Source organism: Sylvia atricapilla, chromosome 9, assembly GCF_009819655.1.
Source record: "Sylvia atricapilla isolate bSylAtr1 chromosome 9, bSylAtr1.pri, whole genome shotgun sequence".
NCBI lineage: Eukaryota > Metazoa > Chordata > Aves > Passeriformes > Sylviidae > Sylvia > Sylvia atricapilla.
In genome coordinates this window covers 11942224-11961523 of record NC_089148.1, presented here as the reverse complement: position 1 = coordinate 11961523, position 19300 = coordinate 11942224, and the positions used below count along the sequence as shown (strand labels likewise).

Below are 19300 nucleotides of genomic sequence, written 5' to 3'. Positions count from 1 at the left end.
GAGGTGAGAAAATGTCGGATGGGTAGAGAAGAAAGAGCACCTAATTCGTTAGGTTCCATAGAAAGGTGCTTTCAAAGCCACTTCACCCAGCAGGTACTGACAATGCAAATGAGACCTATATTTTTAAAACCAGGTCAAAGGCAGTTTAGTAGAAGTACTACCTCTGTTTATAATACAGCTTTCTGCCTGTGACCATCATCATGGTCACCTAAAATATAATTTGCTGCTGTTTAGGAGGTGATTACCTCCATCTCAGTAAAGAGGCGTTAATTTCTTAGAGGTTTAGAGAGAGATTCAGGTCCCCTGAGCATATGAGACTAAATGAGCAGGGAGGAGGAGATCCCCAGAAACTTTAACTCACGGTCAGTTGCTTTTTCCAAGAATTTGAGGGATAACAAACACTTCTAACCCAGACTTTCCAGTCCTCTGATGTACTTCTGTGTAACTGATGCAACTTCCACAATTAGCAAAGATTTCTCGCCAATTTCCTGTACATCTGCTTTGCTCTCAGAAGCAGCATCTCTCTGGCTGCAGACTTGAATCAGGGACTGTCTGCTCTTGGGCAGTGCCACGGGTTAACCCCATCCAGTAAATAAGAAGCATGCAGCCACTTGTTCATGCCCTGTCTCCTGGGAAGGAGAACTGGGGAAAAAAGAGAAAAAAAACAAAAAAAAAAACAAAAAAAAAAAACCAAAAAACACCATTTAATAATTAAAATAAAATAAATATTATTGTAAAAGTGATAATAATTATAATGAATAGGAGAGAGAGGAGAGGAGCAAATGATGCGCAGTACACTTGCTCACCACCTGCTGACTGATGCCCAGCCTATCCCAAGAAGCAATCCTGGCCAGTTCTCCCCAGTTTGCATACTGGACACAACATTGTGTGGTGTGGGATATCTCTTTGTCCAGTTTGGGTCAGCTGTCCAGGCTCCTAGCAGTATACCTGCTGACTGGCAGAGAGAGCATGGGAGAGCCAGAAGTCCTTGGTTTTGGGGTAAGCTCTACTCAACAACAACCAAAAAACTGGTGTGTTACCAACATAAATTCAAAACAAGCATTCTGCCAGCTGCCAAGAAGAAAAATAACTCTCTCCCAGTTGAAACCAGGACAGGCACTCAAGGGCAAGCAGCAGCAAACTGGGGCTGTCCCAGCAAGGAGAGGAGCAACCTGAGTTTGGCTTCCACTGGGTTTGATGTATACTTACTTTATTCTCTCTTGTCATTAGCCGTGCTTGCAGTTTGTTCATTTACCCCTCCTAGTGAATATATTTCCAGCAAGTTGCCAACAATCACAGATCAGTGGATGGATCAGGAAAGGGAGAAGGTTGCAATGACTGTGAGATGAAAGCTGCAGTTGTCATTTTATTCCCACAAACCAGATCTGAATACAGTACCTGATACCCTGGCTGCAAAGGACATGTGTGCTCTGTTTGCAAACACTAAAGCATATTTTGAGATAAATCCCAGGTGTTCAAGTTAAGTATGCATCTGCATCTCAGATTTTGAAATAATGAACAGTTTGGTCCTGTTGTGCCAAATGGGTGTATTGTGCACAATTTTTAGAATAATTAGCAGTTTCTGTAAAGTGAAGTTTTGCAGTCTAGTAGTATTTTTACCCAAAGCTTTAAATGTATATTCACCGTGGACCAGTAATATATACAGTTTTTCTTTGCATGGGAACAAGTCTGGATCAACTTGAAAAAACTCGCCCTTCAGATTGAATCCTGCATCTTGTGTCCAAATTCTGTCTGTCTCAGCTTCCTTAGCTGAGCTGTCTGAGATGCTCAATCTGCTGCATTGGCAACTGCAGGTGATCTACTTGTTGGCTTGCAGCCGTCTTACATAGTGTGGAGCTTGAATGGGAGGTTTAAATTCTTTCTGTTGTGGTTGAAGGCAAGAAGGCAGTAATTTCAGATCAGGACTGGCTCTTGTGCCATATATGTTGGAGGACTGAACACACTGTGATCAAATTAATTGCCTTGATTTAAAAAAGATTGAAGTCTTTACATAACAGTTGTTTCTGATTAGGATTTTGAAGTTCTCTTAAATCCCCAGTTGCCTGCATGTGTGGGCATTTCCGCTGTGTAAGAAAGCATCCATTCTCCTGCTCTGAAATGAAATTGTTTTGCCAGAAGAGCGTCCAGTCACAGGCTGTGTGACCTTTCCTGGACTTGTGTAGCTATTCCTAAATGTTTCTCGTGTATTTAACCCTGATGGCTGTCTTTGGTATCTTTGTAACCCTGAGTGCTATCAGTATCTTTCTCATACAGTCTTTTCATGAGAGGTCAGCCAGTCAGGGAAAAGGTAGGATGATCTTGACAGACTTCCACATTTTAGCCCAGGTCCTTATGGATCTTGGAAATGCCCTCTGGTCCAGCCTCCTGTGTGGAGGAAGGCTGTTGCTGACACTGAGAGAGTTGGCTGTGGCATTGTCAAGTGGGCTCTCAAGAGCTCTCAGGATGGAGATGTCACTACAAAGCAAGATCAAAGTGTTCTAGTATTTCACTGTCCTTTGAAGTCAGCTGGAAGAGAAAGCAGAGGACAGCTGTATGAGCAAATGGATTTGGAACCACAGTGTTACGTTGAGCCAGCAGTTGGAGAAAGCCTGGCATCAATTTCTTTTTAGCCATGCATCTTCTGTTCCATGAGAATGTGGTCTGAAGAGATTATGCTCCACTCCAAGGAGTGTGCCCATGGACCTCCACCATTTTTGTGCACTGGCTAGGTCTGTGCTTGTATGGCTGGCCTGCAAAAGGCAGAACAGCAGAAAAAAGGTGTTTTCTGATAGGAGCATTCCCCTCTACAGCTGGGGTTGTGTGTGCTTTTGGGGCGGTCTCCAACTGAGCAGTAATTCTGGGAATCCAGGATTTGTCTTCTGTAGAAGACCTGAGGTCGTGCTGACAAGTATAGAAACTTCGGGTTAATGTTTTGTGAGAGAAGCAAAGAATCTGGATTATATCCTCTTTGGTTTTACTGGGCTGGATTCACATGCCCTACCTAAATTACATGTTTTTGCAATTACAGATTGCAGTTGCAAAACTAATAGCCTGCAGATGCTATGCAAAAGCAGAGCTCTGCTGCAGTGAATTATAGGAGGAGGGGCATTTCTTTTTATGGGTAATAGTAATAAAACAATTAATTGCTTTTGGGTCTTACAACTTCATAAAATCTGCAAAGACAGTTGACAGACTCAGCTGGGAGTTACAGATGAACTGCATTTCTCTGCTTCTGTAGCCCCTGGGAAGGAGAGAAAACAGCAGAGATAATTTTCAAATCATTTGAAGCAAACATTTTTAACTTTATGATGCTGGTTAGATTGAGAGAGCCTTTAGAAGAAAACCTTACCAAACATAATGGAGAAACTTTTCCACCAGTACAAGCTGAGATTCTTTTTCCTTCACAGAGGCACAGAACTGAGTCAGCTAGATGTATCTTTTCCAGTTTGTTTTGAAACTCAGATAATTTCCACAAATAACACATATACCAATTATCAAAGCCTTTTCAAATCCTTTAAAACCTTCCTGTACGATTTAAACCAAAACTGTTCACTTAAACATAGAATTCTGTCCCTCGCATCCTCTTACTTCGCACTTAGGAATTTTTTTTTAATCTGCTGCCAAACCAAAATTACATCATAGCAAATGCATGCATTGTTCTTTACTTTTGGGCCTGCAGAGCAGTTCTGCAGACAAGTTTAGTTTGCAGGATTTCTGTCCAGTCTCTGTCCTGTGCCATTCACTTTTTCCTTCCTATTCAAACCAAAAAGGGCAAAACTACAAGGAAAAATACATCTATGAGAGAAATAAAGTCCAAATGGGGTTCCTTTACCTCATTCTCCCTCACAACCGGACTGGCATTGGTGTGCTCCATTCAAGCTTCTGCAAACTGTGATTTCCTGGAGCATTCCCTATCCACAGGGCAAGGATGACCGTATTTAGTGCCTCTTATTTTGGATGTCGTGCAGGTCCTAAATGATACTGAAATAGCTTGGACAGAAATGAGGTAGGTTCATCTTGGGTAATTCTAGAATGAGGGATTTGCAGAGGAATGGGGAGCTTGAGAGAAGCTGATAGTTTTGTTTCTCTGGTGTCACTTTAACAGGGTGAAGATAGATGCTTCAGTAGGACAGAAGGCTAATGAGCCTGTCTTTGGAAGCGTGCTCATGTTCTCCTTCCTGGAGTGGGTGCCTTCTCAGAGGCCCACTGGGTAGAGTCTATAAATATCTAATGACCAGCATATTTCTGTGTTATCTTAGGGCATAATTCCTCCTCTTCGGTTTTGTATGTTGAACAAAGGGATTATAAACCATGAAAATAGAAAAACTGAAGAGAGTATCAATATTTTTCACCTTTCTGTGATACCTGCTTTACAGCTGCCTTTTGTGCACCTCCACAGTATTTTGCATGTTTGTGAACTGCAAAGAACGCAGTTCCTAGCAGGGCTCTGTTATCCTTAGTAGTCTCCATAACCTTTCTAGTTCTTAATCCAGGAGAGTTCCTTTGCTGCTGGTTCTCCTTTACACAGAGAAAATTCTCCAAAGCTAAGCCCTGCTTATGGATAAGCAGCAGTGCTGCCTTTGGAGGGAGGAGTGGAAATTCCTCCAAAGGAAGCTTGTGACAGAGTGAATCTTCCATTCCTCCGATGTCTCTGGGATTTTCACAGTGCTTCTTGACTCACAGTGAGATGCTTTCCAGTTAGTTTGGGTTTGGAGTCCAGGCCATATCACATCCAGCAGTAGCACAATTTAGAATAAGAGGCACTAAAGACTTCTTCATTAAAAGGTCTCTCATGTTGGAACTAAACTGGATTGGAACTCGTTCTCCTGCAGGGGCAGTGACTAGAAGCTGTTCCAAAGTGCAGTTAGGTATTATTTATGAAAATTTGTCTGGAAATGGCAGAATGGTGTAATCTTACACTTGAAGACATTTTATTGACTGTGGGATCGAGCTATTTCTGGTAAAACACTTAAATAAAAATCATATCTCATCACTTTATTCCATCACTGTGTGCAAAGTACAGGCTGTAAAAACCACCTGTGCACAGAAACACTGGGATTGAAACAGCACTGGGGTGAAAAGGAGCAATTTTGGCAAAAATGAAAGCAGAAAAAGAAATCTCTATTTCCACTGCTTTTTGGAGCTTTCTTTTTGTGGGACAATCTTCTCCCCATCCCTCAAAACAAGCTTAAAACCTAGAAAAGTAATTAGATGCTATGATTAGGGATTGAATTCTCAATTACAAACTCTCATCTTTAAGTGTGCTGTGAACTCAGACTGTGTTATTGTGTGCTGGCTAATATTAAGGTTTACATAGGTAGAACTGGTACAATTTCAGATTAAGTTAAATGGCATTGTTAAAGTGATAAAGCTGCTCTCAGTAGGGGCTGCCAAGAGCTGCTGCAGAGAGGCTGATACCTTATGATACTTTGTTGTGGGTTTTCTGTGGGTTCCTTGCAGTTATTATCCCGTTTTTCACCTGCTCCCATGCTCTTCATGTCATGGATTCCCTATAAGGATCCATGATGAGGTGAGTAAATCTCCTTGGATTTCTAATGTCTACCTTTAAAAAAAAAAAATAGAAACCAACCAAAACAAAAAACCTCCACACATCAACTTGAAAAACAAGTCACCTTTACTGAGTTCCTAGTATAATGAACAAGAGTGGTGGCTATGAGTCACAGTTTGTGTAGAAGTTTTAATTGATTTCCTCTCTTTATTTTTTCCTATTCTTAAAACCATCCCCTTGCTTTTCAGATATAAGGGTCAGAAATGTGTCCAGAGGCAGCCTCCCCTCTGCACTTCTGCCCTATTTAACATCCACTGATGTCAAAGGCAGTGTTTCAGGAACTTGTGGCATTTTCAGATGGACCAGTGCTGCATCTAATGTGGTATAACCTCAGGCTACCATATGGTTGCCATCCCCCCAAATGAATCAATAATGAAATTATACAGCCATTTCCGTTACAAATTTGTAACCTTTCATACGCGTCCTCTTTGAACTGGCAGAGGAAACCAGAAATACCAAAGCCTGATCCCATTTACATCCTGATCTGTGCTCTGTGCTTTGCAGTGTTGGGAACTGCTGGTGTAGATGAGGATCAGCCCCTTGGCTCTGAGTGTGCATTGTTGAGTTCTTTTCCCTGGGGAACAGCCTCCTTTTGTATTTGGAGAGCTGCTGAAATCCAGCTGGATTCCTGAGAATGATGTTCTCAGGTACCATTTCTTGGACAGGAGTTGTGTGCCAAGGGATGGTGCTCAGGGCCAGGTCAGTGGCTTGTGTAGGAGAACAGGACAGACCCATCACATCTCTGGCAACAACAAAAAGCCTGAAACAGTGATCCTGAAATTTTTTAAAAGTGTGAAATCTGTGGTTTGTGGGGAAAAAAGCTGGCTCTTAAACCCAGGGGTTTAAGAAGTCTAGCTCCTTGGAGTATTTGTACTCTGAATCAGTCTGTGAAGTGGCATGCAGTATTTTGGACCTGGGAGAGCACATTTTTGTTGCACATTCTTTGTATTGTCAAAAACATACCTCTGAAGAAGGTCCAGTGTTTTGTCAGATTGGAAATCCCTGAAGATGTTTAGAAAAAGTAGGGTCAAAAGATGGTGCATGGATTTGATGCAGTTTTTGGATGAACAGAAAAACACCTGTTTTCTATCTGCTTCATCTTGAGATCACTCACTAGTTGTGGTCAGATAGCGAACAGATAAGGTTTTAAGCTGTCAGGAGGTGTTGAACTCTGCCAGAAGTTGTGCCATTAAAGAAAAATGGCCCTTCCCAGGGTGGGGGGATCTCCTCAGCCTGGATCAGCAGCAGCTGTAGTGTCATCCTGGAACCACAGCGGAAAGATTCAGGCTGGAAGAGGTTGAGGCACACAGTCCCTGGGAGACTTCTTAGTCATAAACAGAGATGAAAAAATGCCCAGCTCCAGTGTTTGTTTGCTGTAAGAAGCCTTGGGACTCTGCTGGACCGAGTGCCCTTTGGCACTCCTGGCTGCTGTCGCCCCCTCTGCTCTGGCAACTGCCTTTGTTGGTTGCAATATTCTAGCACAGAGCTGGTCTCCAAGGCAGTGGTAAAGATCAAATCTCCTCATCAAGGCAAATTACCAGAACAGCACATTAAAATTTTCCTTTGGTATTTTAATCCAGTCTCCTCAGAGCTTTTATTGCTATAAAGCAACAAATGCGACTTGTTTTTGCAAAAGGTTATTCTTGGTTTGTCAGAGACAGATCTCTTAATGAAGAGCAGGGCTCGTTGGGACATCTTGACGAAGTCTTTGTGGGAAGTGGGATGGGGGCTTTGTTCCTGGAGCCTTGGCTCCTGCATGGATCACATCTGTACTTTGCAGGGTATGTGCTCCAAGCCACTGGGGAGGGTCTGAAGCTTGGTCCGCCCTGCAGCAGCATAACCAGCAGTGTTCACACAGGCAGATGTGCTAAATATGCTCTAACAAAGCACATCTCAATCAAATGTCCTTAATTAAGACCTCAGGAAAGCCTTTTGGAAAATACTTATCCATACCTAAGCACAACAACTAAGAAGGTAAGAAAAATCTGGGGGAATTGATTTGACAGATAGAAACCGCTGGGACAGGAGGAAAGACAGCTCATGCTGAGAGTGCAGTGCCTTGTGGGGCTGGAAATCCGCTCCTTTGTGTCCCATGGCAAGTGGCCTTCCCTCAAATGCATGCAACCTCTCCTCCAGACATTCCCTGGAATATTTTCCTCCATCCTGGGCATACTGTGAGGATTAATTTCTCTGTGTTTCTGTCACACAATGAAGCAGGAATGGAGGAGGTGCAGGACTGCTCCCTGGGAGGTGCTGTGGCTGATGGGATATGCATTGCAAAAGCCAAAACAAGCAATATTGCCAGTTCTGTTAATTTAAAAGTCAAGAGTCCAGCTTAGAAATAATGATAGTTTAAGAAACAAAATTAAATCAAACAGACCCATGCCTAGCATTTTTTTCCTGTTTAATGAAACCTCCTGGTATGCAGTGATGACGTTTTGTTTATGTCCTTAAAACTATAAGCATTAAAACTAATTTTTTAATGAAAAAATGAAAATGAAATCTAAAATGTCTCCATATTTTCGTGCATCTAGGTAGGAGGGACTTTGAATACCAAACCACATGTTGTGAGACTGAGGCTGAAGCTGCAGGAGCAGCAGGACTTTCAGAATATTCTAGCACAGGAACAGGATTTCCATTGCTGTTTGGCTTTAGGGTTAGAGATACATGAGGCTCTAAAGCTTTATTTCTGCTAGAGCCCTGATAACACTGATCTGATACGCAAGAAACCTCAGAGTCCTTATTGCAGTTCCATGTGTTGTTGAGACTTACTAAATTAAGGTAACATGTTCATGGCTGGATTTTTAGTATCTATTTTTATCTGTCTGTCCATCTCACCTGGCTTCAGTATGACAGAACTGCAGAGATGATCAAAAGCAAAATGAGAATGCTGAAGCAAAGGTCTCGTTTGAAATACTCTTTCCAGGCTGATTTTTTTCCAGTCATTCTGCCAGTGGTCTCAGGTCTGCTTTGTCTATTTAGACTGTCGTCTTTAGTGCAGCTCCTGCACCAAGCCAAAGCCATCCATTGTTGACGCTCATGCTCCTGAGCCAGATGCTGACTTGCAAAATTTGCTTTTATTCATATTCAGTTTTGTACTATGTGTTAATATCACTAACGGTATTTTAATTTAGGTGGCTTTTTTTCTCTATGGTTTAAAATTAGAGATGAGAGCGATAGTGTCCCAGCCCCCTCTGGGATGCAATTCAGCATCCTTCAGAATGGCACAGGACATTTTAGAAACACATTCAAACAGTGCTTGTAAATGTCTAATATCTTCCAAATCACTAATCTGTACATTCATTTCTGTGGCATAGAATGAATTATGTATTGCTTTCAAATAAAAGGTTTGGACTACTTGAGGACTTTTGAGCTTGAGAATGTTGTGGGTGGCTAACTCTGTTTAAAATACCTGATATTTTACAGCATACCCTTTGACTTCAGTGAAGAATAAGGGTAGTCAGGTAACTTTGCAAGTTTACACTAATGGCCACAATGCATATGAAAGATAAAGTTGATTTGAGAGATGGATAAATTTCACCAATTCCAGATTTATAGAATGTCTCTTTGTAGATGGGCAGCTTCCAGACAATGTGTGCATCTTATCAATTAGCTCGTGGTGGCAATCTGGGTTTAGAGCTCTTTCTTCATCTGTTTTCTCCAGAGTTGGTGTTGAATCACTGGGAGGTTGTGCAGCAACTCCACATCACATTTGAATGCAACTGTAAAGTCCTTGTGGTAGCTCTTAATACAGTTTATACGTGTAGTAAATAAAGGTGCCATTATAAGGCAGCCTAAATTAATGAACCAGTCTTTAGATAGGTTAGCAAAAAGCAGTTGCTACTTGTAATGATTCTCAGGTGATCATCTGTGCAATACTTATGGTTTGGTAGGTAATGATGGACTCTCAGAAACATTGAAAAAGAAAAAAACCAAACAGCATAAGCATTTTTTGACCTCTGCTAAAAACAGTAATCAAATCATGGCAAGGGCATTGTTACAAGATGTAATTTAATGACATCTTATCTTTGACCTGTTCCTTTGGGAATATTGGGTTTCAAGAACAGTTTTTATGTAAGGTTCATTGTCGTAGTGAATGTTGTCTTAATCTTAAGCGGTTCAAAAGTGAAATGGGAATTACATATGTGATCTGAGGATTATACCAGAGTGGTTTTGTAATTTTGGTACCAAGATGTTTTTTGCAGACATTTATTTAAGTAATGTTTTCTTTTCATGGTTAGGCATTTGGTGTTTTGCAGGGGAAAATTTTTTGATAGGAAAGAAGAGAAAGAAAATGATATTTCTGCAATGCATCTACAGAATATCTTGATATATTTAACATCTAACTTTGTGTGTAACTCAGTTCCTCAAATCTTGCATATAACACTGCAGTGTTTAAAACGGCAAAATTGCAGTTACCCTGACATTAATAAATTAATGTATCCCAAAGGAAGTCTAACTCAGTTTACCAAAAAGATAACCTTGCCCAAAAGTATGAGATGTTTGTATGGGAAAAACATGGGAAAGCATGAAAGGAGAACATCAGACTGGCTTAATAATATGGGAGCTGCCTGGACTAGAGCTTTTAAGTTCCGTTGATAAGGGAGGAACCTTATTTTTCCAGGCTGCAAGTTGAGCAGCAACAGCAAAAGAACCCTGAAGAAGGGCTGTGTTTCTCCTTGCAGGCCAGGTGTGTATCCAGAGTGTTTCCTGCAGATGCAGCTTCCATAGTCAGAGCCAGGGCAGTCTGTTTAAGCACTGCTGCCTTACAGCAGCGCCTGGGAGAGATCAGATACTAAAGCACTGCTTTGCCATCCAACTTCCCTGGAAGGTGTTGTCAGCAGAGCTCGTGTTTCACACCCTGTCCCAACTCTGAGCAGTGCAGTCCTGCTGCACAAGGCATGTGGTGTAGAGCTTCACAGAGACAGCAAGACAACTTACAAAGAAAGTGTGCTGTGCAAGTAAAAGCTTCAATTCAGTAAGGTCCTTAACTACATGTTTAAGTATCATTGAAGTCAGGTTAAATAACTTTAATCATATACATAAGCACTGTGTTGAATGAGGGCTTAATAGTATTTTCCTTCTTTTTCCACATGATGAAGGCTTTTTCATATTCTGCTGCATGCAGTAGGGATTTCTTCTTGGTTACACGGCATGAGCAATTGCTGTGACTTTTGGAAGACTCTCAACAATATGAATTTTCTGAGCTGTTGTAAACAGCTCAGTGTGGAATGCCAGTAAGAGAGAGTGGGAAGGCTCTCTACTTTGAGAGTAGATTTATCACATCTTTTCTGCTGTTTTCCAGGACCACCTGTTACTGCCAGCCACCACACACAACAAGACCAGGAGACCAAAGATGTCTATAGTGCTGCCAGCTGTAAACATCAATGGTAAGTGAAAAAGAAGAAAGGGGTGACAAGAGAACAGTTTCAAAGAGATGTGCCTGACTCAAACATGAAAAGCACACTTAGGCCAAATGTCTGTCATTACAGCTTTGCAAGAGAAGTCAAACTAATCATTCCTGGGGTTTAGTTGCCAGGGTCCCCATTGGAGCTGGAGTACTGGCAAGTCCCCCATGCCTGGTCAGCCAGACTGTGAGGAGAGGTGGGGACTCGGCCAGCAGTTGTGCATTGTGGCTCCTTCAAGGGCAGGGAGGGTGTCGTCCATTCCTGGTGATTTGTACCCAGCTGATTAAGGGTTACATGAGTGGGATTTAACTTCTCTAACTTGCTGTCTCACAGAGCCCATGGAGACTGTCCTCATCTCCTCATTTGAGTTCCTCCTACGCCTGCTTAGCAGGGCAAATTCCTTGGCCATGCTGGTTTGTTAGGATGCTGACTGCCTTCCCTGGCCCTCCTTAGCTGTTTACCACACTGTTATACAACACTCAGTGTGAGTGGGACCTCTCAGCACTGCCTGGTCAGGATTAATAATCATCATGTTACCATGCTGCAGGACAGCAAAGAAAACAGCTCTGCACCGGGGCACAGGCCTATCAGTGCACAGAAATGTTCTGGGTCAGCATTTCAGTCCCACGTGAGAGACAGGACATGACCTGAACAAATATATCATGAATTCAGATAGTGAGAAATTGCCGAGTTAGGACATGTTGGGGACACAAGGTCACTGCCACACTCATCAAATGCATTGAGAACCCTGGAGCAGCGTAAACTTTACTTTTTGAACATAATGCACATAATGCTTTCTTAAAACATCTGTGTTTTACAGTACATGTGAATCATAAACCCAAATGTTATTGTTAAATCCCAGCATGCCGAAAACATTATCTGATGATGTGAGTTTCCGTAAACTAAGAAAAAAAGAATCAGTTCAGGCTTTCGGCATTTTGATAGTTACACTTTCCCATGCAGTACAGCCGAGTGTGATAATCTGTACAGCTGTCTAGAGGAATTTTTTATTAGATGTATCAGAATTGTTTTTGGCATTTATCTGCCTGAAACTCCCTTTTTATGTCTTTTACAAGAATCCTTTTCTGACTGACCTGAATTATCACATGCAAGTGGGCGCTTTATCACCAAAGTAGAAACACTATTTCTGAATTACAAATTATTTCTTCTTAACATTTTACTGAGTCCTGTTTTTACTTGAAATAACTTTTCATTTGTTGGAGTAAATATAATTTGGAAAATATTTGTCAGAATCCAGTGACATTATTTATCCATAAATAATGAAACATTGTGAAATTATATTTTCATCAGTTCTTTGGGATTTTTCTTTGGAACATCAGTATAATCCAGGAAATAAATAAAAAATGTCCAGGGATTTGGGCAGAGATGTCGAAACAGATCAGACACAAGAATAGGATTAAGTAAAAAAAGGCATCAGACACGGATTTCTCTGTGACACCCAGCCAAGTGTTAGGAAAAACATTACAAGACGCACAAGAGCCAGTAGGTAACTTGGCTTGATTTTTAATTTGACTATTGATAACTTGTAGGAAATTATTCCCTAAAATGTCCTGCCTGGAGAAGAACCCATTTCTGACCTTCGAAAACATTGCTTCTCCACCCTGTTCTGCTTCTGTGGGGACTGGAGATGATCTGCACAAGCATCTGAGAGTTAGCTGACAACAAAGCTTTCCACCCAGCTGTCTGCTGTTCTTTTAAGCCCACCTTAATTCTTTGTGCACCTGCAGAGAGTTGGCTGCTGGAAAATGACAGATCTCCTTTGGAGAAATTGGCAAAGCTTCCAGTGAAAGAGTTTGTCCCCTCTTTCCTTGTGCCTCAGCCAGATCTCCATGCAAGAAGGGAAACCTTTTCTACTGCCACTTCCTTGCCCTTCCTTTTTACTACCACAGCCCTTGCAGGGGAGATGACTGGAATACAAGGGAAGAGGTCTTTGTTTTGAAGTTTTTTCAGAGCTTCATAATTTGCTTCTGTATCGTCTTTTTCTGTGTACTTTACCCATGACACTGTTTCCCAAGATGAAATACTTGACGAGGCAGTTGAGAAGCAACCCTTTGAACTACTTGGACAGTCTTTTCCCAGCAGGACAGTCACCCTTTTCTGGTCCCACTTTGATTGTTCTGGTGCCTTCTGAGGTCCACTAGAGACTGCCTTTAGCTGGCTTGCGCTGTTCCCACCACTGGCTGCAGGGACAGAGAACAGGTATGGACGATGAGTATGGAGTAGAAGGAGTTGTGCACTGCTGTCCTACATGGCTCTGCATGGTGGTTCCTGGCATGGCTCTGCAAGAATGATCTGGCAGTTTTCACCAGTGTACAAAGCAGAGCCAAGTTATGGCCTGGAGGTTTTTTTCTGGGAGGAAGGTGGGCAGTCCTTGTGCTGTGAGGTAGTGGCAAATGCCAACAGACAAGCTTGTAATTGATGTGCACGTGCATGTGTGTGCAGTCAATAAGGGGGAAGTTTAAAAGAAGATCTTGTACAAGGCAATAGCAGTATGTTATTAATTTTCCAGATAAAAATTTGCTTTCTAGTATTCAGTTGCTCTGTGCTGGAAAAGAGTAAAAACAGCCATTGCCTTGTTATGCTGTGCTATGTGCTCCTTCTCAGGGTCAGCCTGAATCCCCCTGCCACTTAGAGAGCATTAGGATAGAAACAGTTCCTCACTGTGCAGGTGCACAGAAACATGTTTTCCAATTTAAATATGTTTAGTATGTTAACATAAGTTTGGGTTTTTTTTGGTTTTTTTTTTGTTTTGTTTTTTAAGTGTAAGAACTTGTTGTACTTTGGTATATGTTAATCCTCTACCTCTTACTCACTTTTTGTTCTTCCCCTCTGGTCATAGCCTCTTTCCAAGGGGCCCCTTTTGCTGGGCCATCCCCCCATTCACAGTCAATCCTTGCTGGCAGCTCTTCCTTTTCTGCCTCCCCAGATGCTCTGGCAGTCCTTTGCCCTAGTGCCATGTCCCTGCTGGCTGCTGTCCCATGGCCCCTGCAGTCAGCCATGCCCAGTTCTGCCTCTGCCCAGTGTCAAAGCCCCAGCATTTGTGAACACGTGCAGTACTCACAGAAAATCTGCCTGATGGTACCTAAGGACCTCAGCATTGCTAAGCCTGGAAGAAAAAAAAGAAGAAAAAAGGCAGAACTGGGGAGTCCTAGTCCCACTCTATGTGGTTTTGGAGGCACCATTGGTATGCCTTCCTGAGAAGCTACTCCAAGAAGAAATATCTTGCAGTTTCTCATGGGAATGAAAACAAACTGCAATCTACAGTTAAACTTGTTTTCAAGCAAGTCATGTTTGTTATGCTGGATTGCAGCTATTATTTTAGAAATCTAACTATGCACTTGAGACCAGTTAAGTCTCTAGTATGTTTCATTCCTAAATTTGCTTTTATGGTAATTCAGAATGTTGTTGGCTCATTACACCAATTCCAAATGGACATATAGGCGGTGCCTTTCTTGAAGTTTAAATGAAACCATCTGCCATTAGTGCTCTATTTATTTAACTGCAGTGGGTTACAACATGGATCTTTGGGTCCAAGTAATCTATAGAGAACAGCATAGCTGAGCCACTCTTCCCACCTTGAGCACAAGCCTTCTATGTCTGCAGAATGCCTGCAGCTCTGCAGCCCAGCACAGCCCAGCAGGACTGCTCTGTACAGCACACAGGAGTGAGGATAGGCAGTGCCAGAGAGCCAGTTCAGCATTTGGCCCAAGAAGCCCTTTTCAGGAATGCAGTTCTCCCTGGGATTAAGTGAGAGACTCTAACAGCTTGCATTTGCTCATGGTAGGAGAAGCTCTAAGTGTCTGTACAGGTATGCACTCACCAGCAATGCTGGTGGCCTTAGCAGCAGCACAAAGACCAAAAAGGCCTTTTTTCTTCTTAGGATCCCTCTGCAAACACTTCTCTATATGTGAAAGTCCTTCTGTCTTTCAGTCTCTTTAAACTGACGGTTGGTATCTGTGCTCTAGGCCAAAACAAAAGTGAGAGACCTAATGAGAAAGCCCCTGATGAAATCTAAGGCTCATTTTCTTGGAATAAGCAGCTGTGTACTGAGAGAGTTTTGAATTTTTTACAAATATTCTGGATCGATGCTTAGTCTGATGTAGCCCAATGGGCTTATCTTCAGTCTGCCTTTGAGATAGCTGTTTGTGTGCCTGACCCTTGATAAGCTCTGTGTTTCTGGGTTCTTAAGGAGCCCTCTCCTCCTAAGGGTTGCTTTTTGTCATGAAATCAAACAGCAAAATAATCTTCCAAAGGCAGAAATGGAATGACAACTTCTGCAGAGTCCATGTGCTCTGTCATGTTGGCCAATTTCTGATTTGTGACTAGTTCCATCAGCTTTCCTTCTTGCCTTCCATCCACATACTGATGTAACAGACTTCAAAAGTGCACTGAAATAATACACATTCTAATTAAAAAGGTGGAAAACAGACCTAGTGGTAAGGATTTTTGATCAGAAGAGGAGTGATTTCTGCCATCAAGCAGTATGATTATTTGCATGCAGCTACAAGGAATCTCCTTTCAACTGACAGCCATGTGCAAGCAAGTCACAGATGTCCCTGGCTGGTAGCAAACTGTCTGTGAAAAATCTGTAAGGCAAACAGAACTCACTCAGACTGAGGAGGAAAATAAAAACAAAAGCTCTTTGGGAAGTGACAATGGTCTGTAAGTTCCCATGTCTTAGGGTTGAATAAATAGTCTTCAACTTCCTCTGCCTTTCAGGGTCAAGCAAACAAAAGATGCCGTTTCCTTTTGTGAGAGCAAGAAACAGAATTCACAGTCAGTCACTGAAGAAGATGTATACCAATACATATCTGACTGAACAGCAACTCCCTTTCCCGAAGGTTACGGCTTGACATTTTGGGGAGCCTCTCTCTGGCTTTGGATAGCTCCAGAACAGTTTCCAGGAGGGTGATGGTTCCTGCTATCCGTAGCTGTTGTCCTTCATTGTTTTCCCTGTGCCTAAAAGCCGAGTCATGATGCCTATGGCTGCATCCCCCTGCTGCTGTCCTTGGCACCCGGCTGGGGAAGCTCATGCCACTTTACCAGCTATAGAGGACACATCTCTCTGCTGCACAAACGTGAGCAATAGAGATGCTCCCCTCAGTGTTTCTGCTTTTTATCTGCATTTAGCAGAAAGTGCTGAGAACTCAGCACAGCTTTACAAGCTGTAGTGTGTGACCAGAAAGCTCTGGAAGCTGCGGATGTGAGATGAAAGAAGGGTAACTGCTAAGGTTTTTTAGGAAAGTCAAGTCTGTGAAGTTCTCTGAACAGGATGTAGGGAAATACACCTGAGAATGTCTTCAGTGCTGTCGTTCAAGTCGTTTTGAACTGCCATTTTTTTGCTTCTTGAGCTGCCAGTTGAGGAATAAAAGTTGTTTGGTGAAGTCTGACTAGGGAAGAATCAGAGCTGTGATTAGCTGATTCCTGAGCCTGGGCTGGGACAGAGGGAGAGCCTCCAGTGTCCTGTGTGCAGCTGTGGCCAAGCAGCATTTACTGTGGTCCTCCTGCAATTAGGAGCATTTGCCAATGTCAGAGATGTACTTATGCTCCCATGCTCATGTCAGGCTGTGCTGCAGAGGTCAGGATTTAAATGATGGCAGAACATTTTTTAACAACAGATTTTGTTATCTTGTAAGATGCTGCTATTCACGTTTCTGTTCTCAAAGTCATGTAGATGTGCAGTTTGTCAAAACAAAATATTCCCTCAAACTTTGCTGCATCTCTTTGAATCAAAATTGGTTGTTGCCTAGATTAAATCTTAAATAGAAGTTCTCAACAGCTTTTGTTACCTTTGAAACACTTTGCTCTCCCCGGCCATGTTTGTTAATATGTTGTCTTTGACAAAAAGGAGGAGATTAAGTTATTCAAAAAAGTATGAAAGAAATCATTCAAGAATCTGTGCACAAAAGTAATGGAATCTGTGTCACTTGAGTTCATGTTTATTTATTTGGACAGGGAACAATCAAGAAATGAAATCATGAAGGCTTATTCCCTAATGACTTTTCATAACGAGCTGTTTACCTAAATGAGTAATCTATTTTTATGCATTTGAAATAACAGGAAGGTTGTTTCAGAGGATCTTCAGTGCCTTTTGCCCCTTAATTAATACAGAAAAGTGTTAAGTATCTTGTGGGTTTTCCTAGAGCAGGCAAAGCCCCAGCGTGCCTGGTGCTCCCTGTGCAGACAGGGTAGCTGCTGCAGATGGCATTCTGCTGGGAACGCGCCGTTCGCCAGGGGAGCAAGAATTAGTCATAAATTAATTGGACTTCATACTTAGCATTTCCAATGCCAGAGTCGAGTTATTACAGCAGATTTGTTTTTCCATAGGAATGACACACTTCTGTAAAATTCACAAAGTATAATTAAAAGAAGCCCGTGCCATAGGCTGGCAGCATGGATGCCAGTGTGGAGTTGCAGAGTTGGTTTGAACTGAGTGTGTATGTGTCTCCTGGATGTTTGTTAGCCCTAGATGCTGGTGCTGCCGTGGAGGTGTGCTCTCCCAAGGCTGACAGATAGCTGTGCTGAGAGCTGTGCTGCAAAGCAAAGAGGTTACTTTTGCCCCCATCTGTGAGGTTCCTGTTGCTATCCTGGCTACATTGTGCTATGTGCAGCATGTTGTAGTTCTAGCCTTCAGCCCAACCAATCTGCCTTTAATATATCTTCAAATGTTGTACATTCAAGATTATATAATTCCTCTTCATGTGAAATTACAGGTGGCAAACCGTTTTATGTTTGTGACACATGGGCCAACTGTGGTAGCTCTTTATTTCTGCAGTGATCTGAAACATAATTATCCATAATGAGCTCACCCTGTAAAAACATGAAAAGCTGCAATAGAGCTGGTAAAGGAGGTTCACATTTATGAGTTCTGTCTTGAGGCTATCACTGGAGTAAACCTAGAGACTGATGAAAACACAGCAGTCTAAGAGGGCCTGTTTGAGTGTTTGGGTCAGTCTCTAAGGAGATTTCTGCCAGCAGGACTGGGAGGCTTTTCCTTGCTCCTCAATCCTGGGTCTGTCCTCCTGGCTGCACTTCCCTCACCTCTTCATACAGCCCACCTCACCCCTGGTGCTTCCTGCTGTGTGTGCTTCCTGGGCAGCCTCTGCGCTTGGAAAGTATTAGAAAAACACATCCTGAGCTCCTGAAGGACAGATTTGCTCATTCCCCACTTCATTAAATAAATCATCTCCCTCCATCCTGCGTGAGTCTGTAGCAGCTCCAGAGGAAGAGGCTGTGTCATATCCCTGTCCAGCACAAACGCCTTCTGGGTGAGCGTGGATGAAGAAATGACCACCAGCCCCAGCTGCCCCTCTCCGTGGGAAAGGAGACACCCCTGTTTTAGAGCAGGACTCATCCATTAAAGCTGTAGGTGTCCTGTTGCTGTAGCTGGGAGACAGAAAGGTTTGCAAGGGCCATCTTTATTAGCACGCGGCGTTCAGACAGGCTCTGCAGTGCTTTCATAACCAACTGACACATGCACTGAGTTACAGAAGCTCATGTGCAAGAGAGTGCTCACCCCACACAGACATTAGATGGTGTTAAAAATACTCTTCTATGAGCAAGAGCTGATTGCAGTATCTAAATAAATGAGGTAACTTTATGTATCCAAGTGAGACAGGTGGAAAATTCTGCTCACTCTTTGGATACCGTCCAAACTACAAAGACATTTCAGCTGTAAGGGAATACAGGCTCTCACTGGCCTTCAGTCTTAAATCAGTGACACACTTTAGCACCAGGATACAAGTGATACTGGGTGATAGAGAAGGTCCATGTCAATGAAAACGTGATGCTGCCTCTTGAAAATAGAAATTAGGTCCACTCGTTATCAGTAAGTGCCTGCAACTTGAAATGCCACAGTTTGAAGGTAAGGGCTAAATAAAATAGGAAAACATTAAAGGAAAAACCAGTAGGGTTAAAATCCTGGCAAATGAAGATTGATTAAAGATTAAAAGCTCACTGCAAAAATCTTTGCAAGAACACTAAAAAATCCAGTGGGCTTAAGTAACACATTAAAGTCAATTCATAGAAGTAAGAAGATATCTTAGAAACAATGGACATTGTAGCCAAATGAGGGAATAGGAAAAAAAAATAAAGAGGCTAAAATTTCTGGCAGACTAAATGTCAAACCATAAGAGATTAAGCCAGAAAAAGATACTGAGCAACAGCATGCCTGAGGCATACAAAAAGTAGTAAAAGTATTTCTCACAGGAGGCCTGCCAGGGAATCTCTAGTGACTGTGAAGGACCAAGGTGTAAAGGAGCACTTGAAGTGGAAGTCAGCACTGCTGAAGGAAGAAGTAAAG

The 19300-nt window shown here is 42.4% G+C and overlaps 1 protein-coding gene across 4 annotated transcripts in view; it reads left to right on the top strand.

The window, feature by feature from the left end:
* The window catches only part of ATF6 (activating transcription factor 6), a 71927-nt gene that overhangs the window by 43052 nt on the left and 9575 nt on the right, over positions 1–19300 (top strand). For 3 of the 4 annotated variants that reach the window (XM_066324889.1, XM_066324888.1, XM_066324891.1), the window contains one exon: positions 10875–10959. In XM_066324889.1, the coding sequence (XP_066180986.1) occupies positions 10875–10959 (85 nt within the window). Of the gene's footprint in view, positions 1–10193; positions 10260–10874; positions 10960–19300 lie in introns of those variants that run through there. The other variant, XR_010744212.1, reaches the window with a different exon arrangement.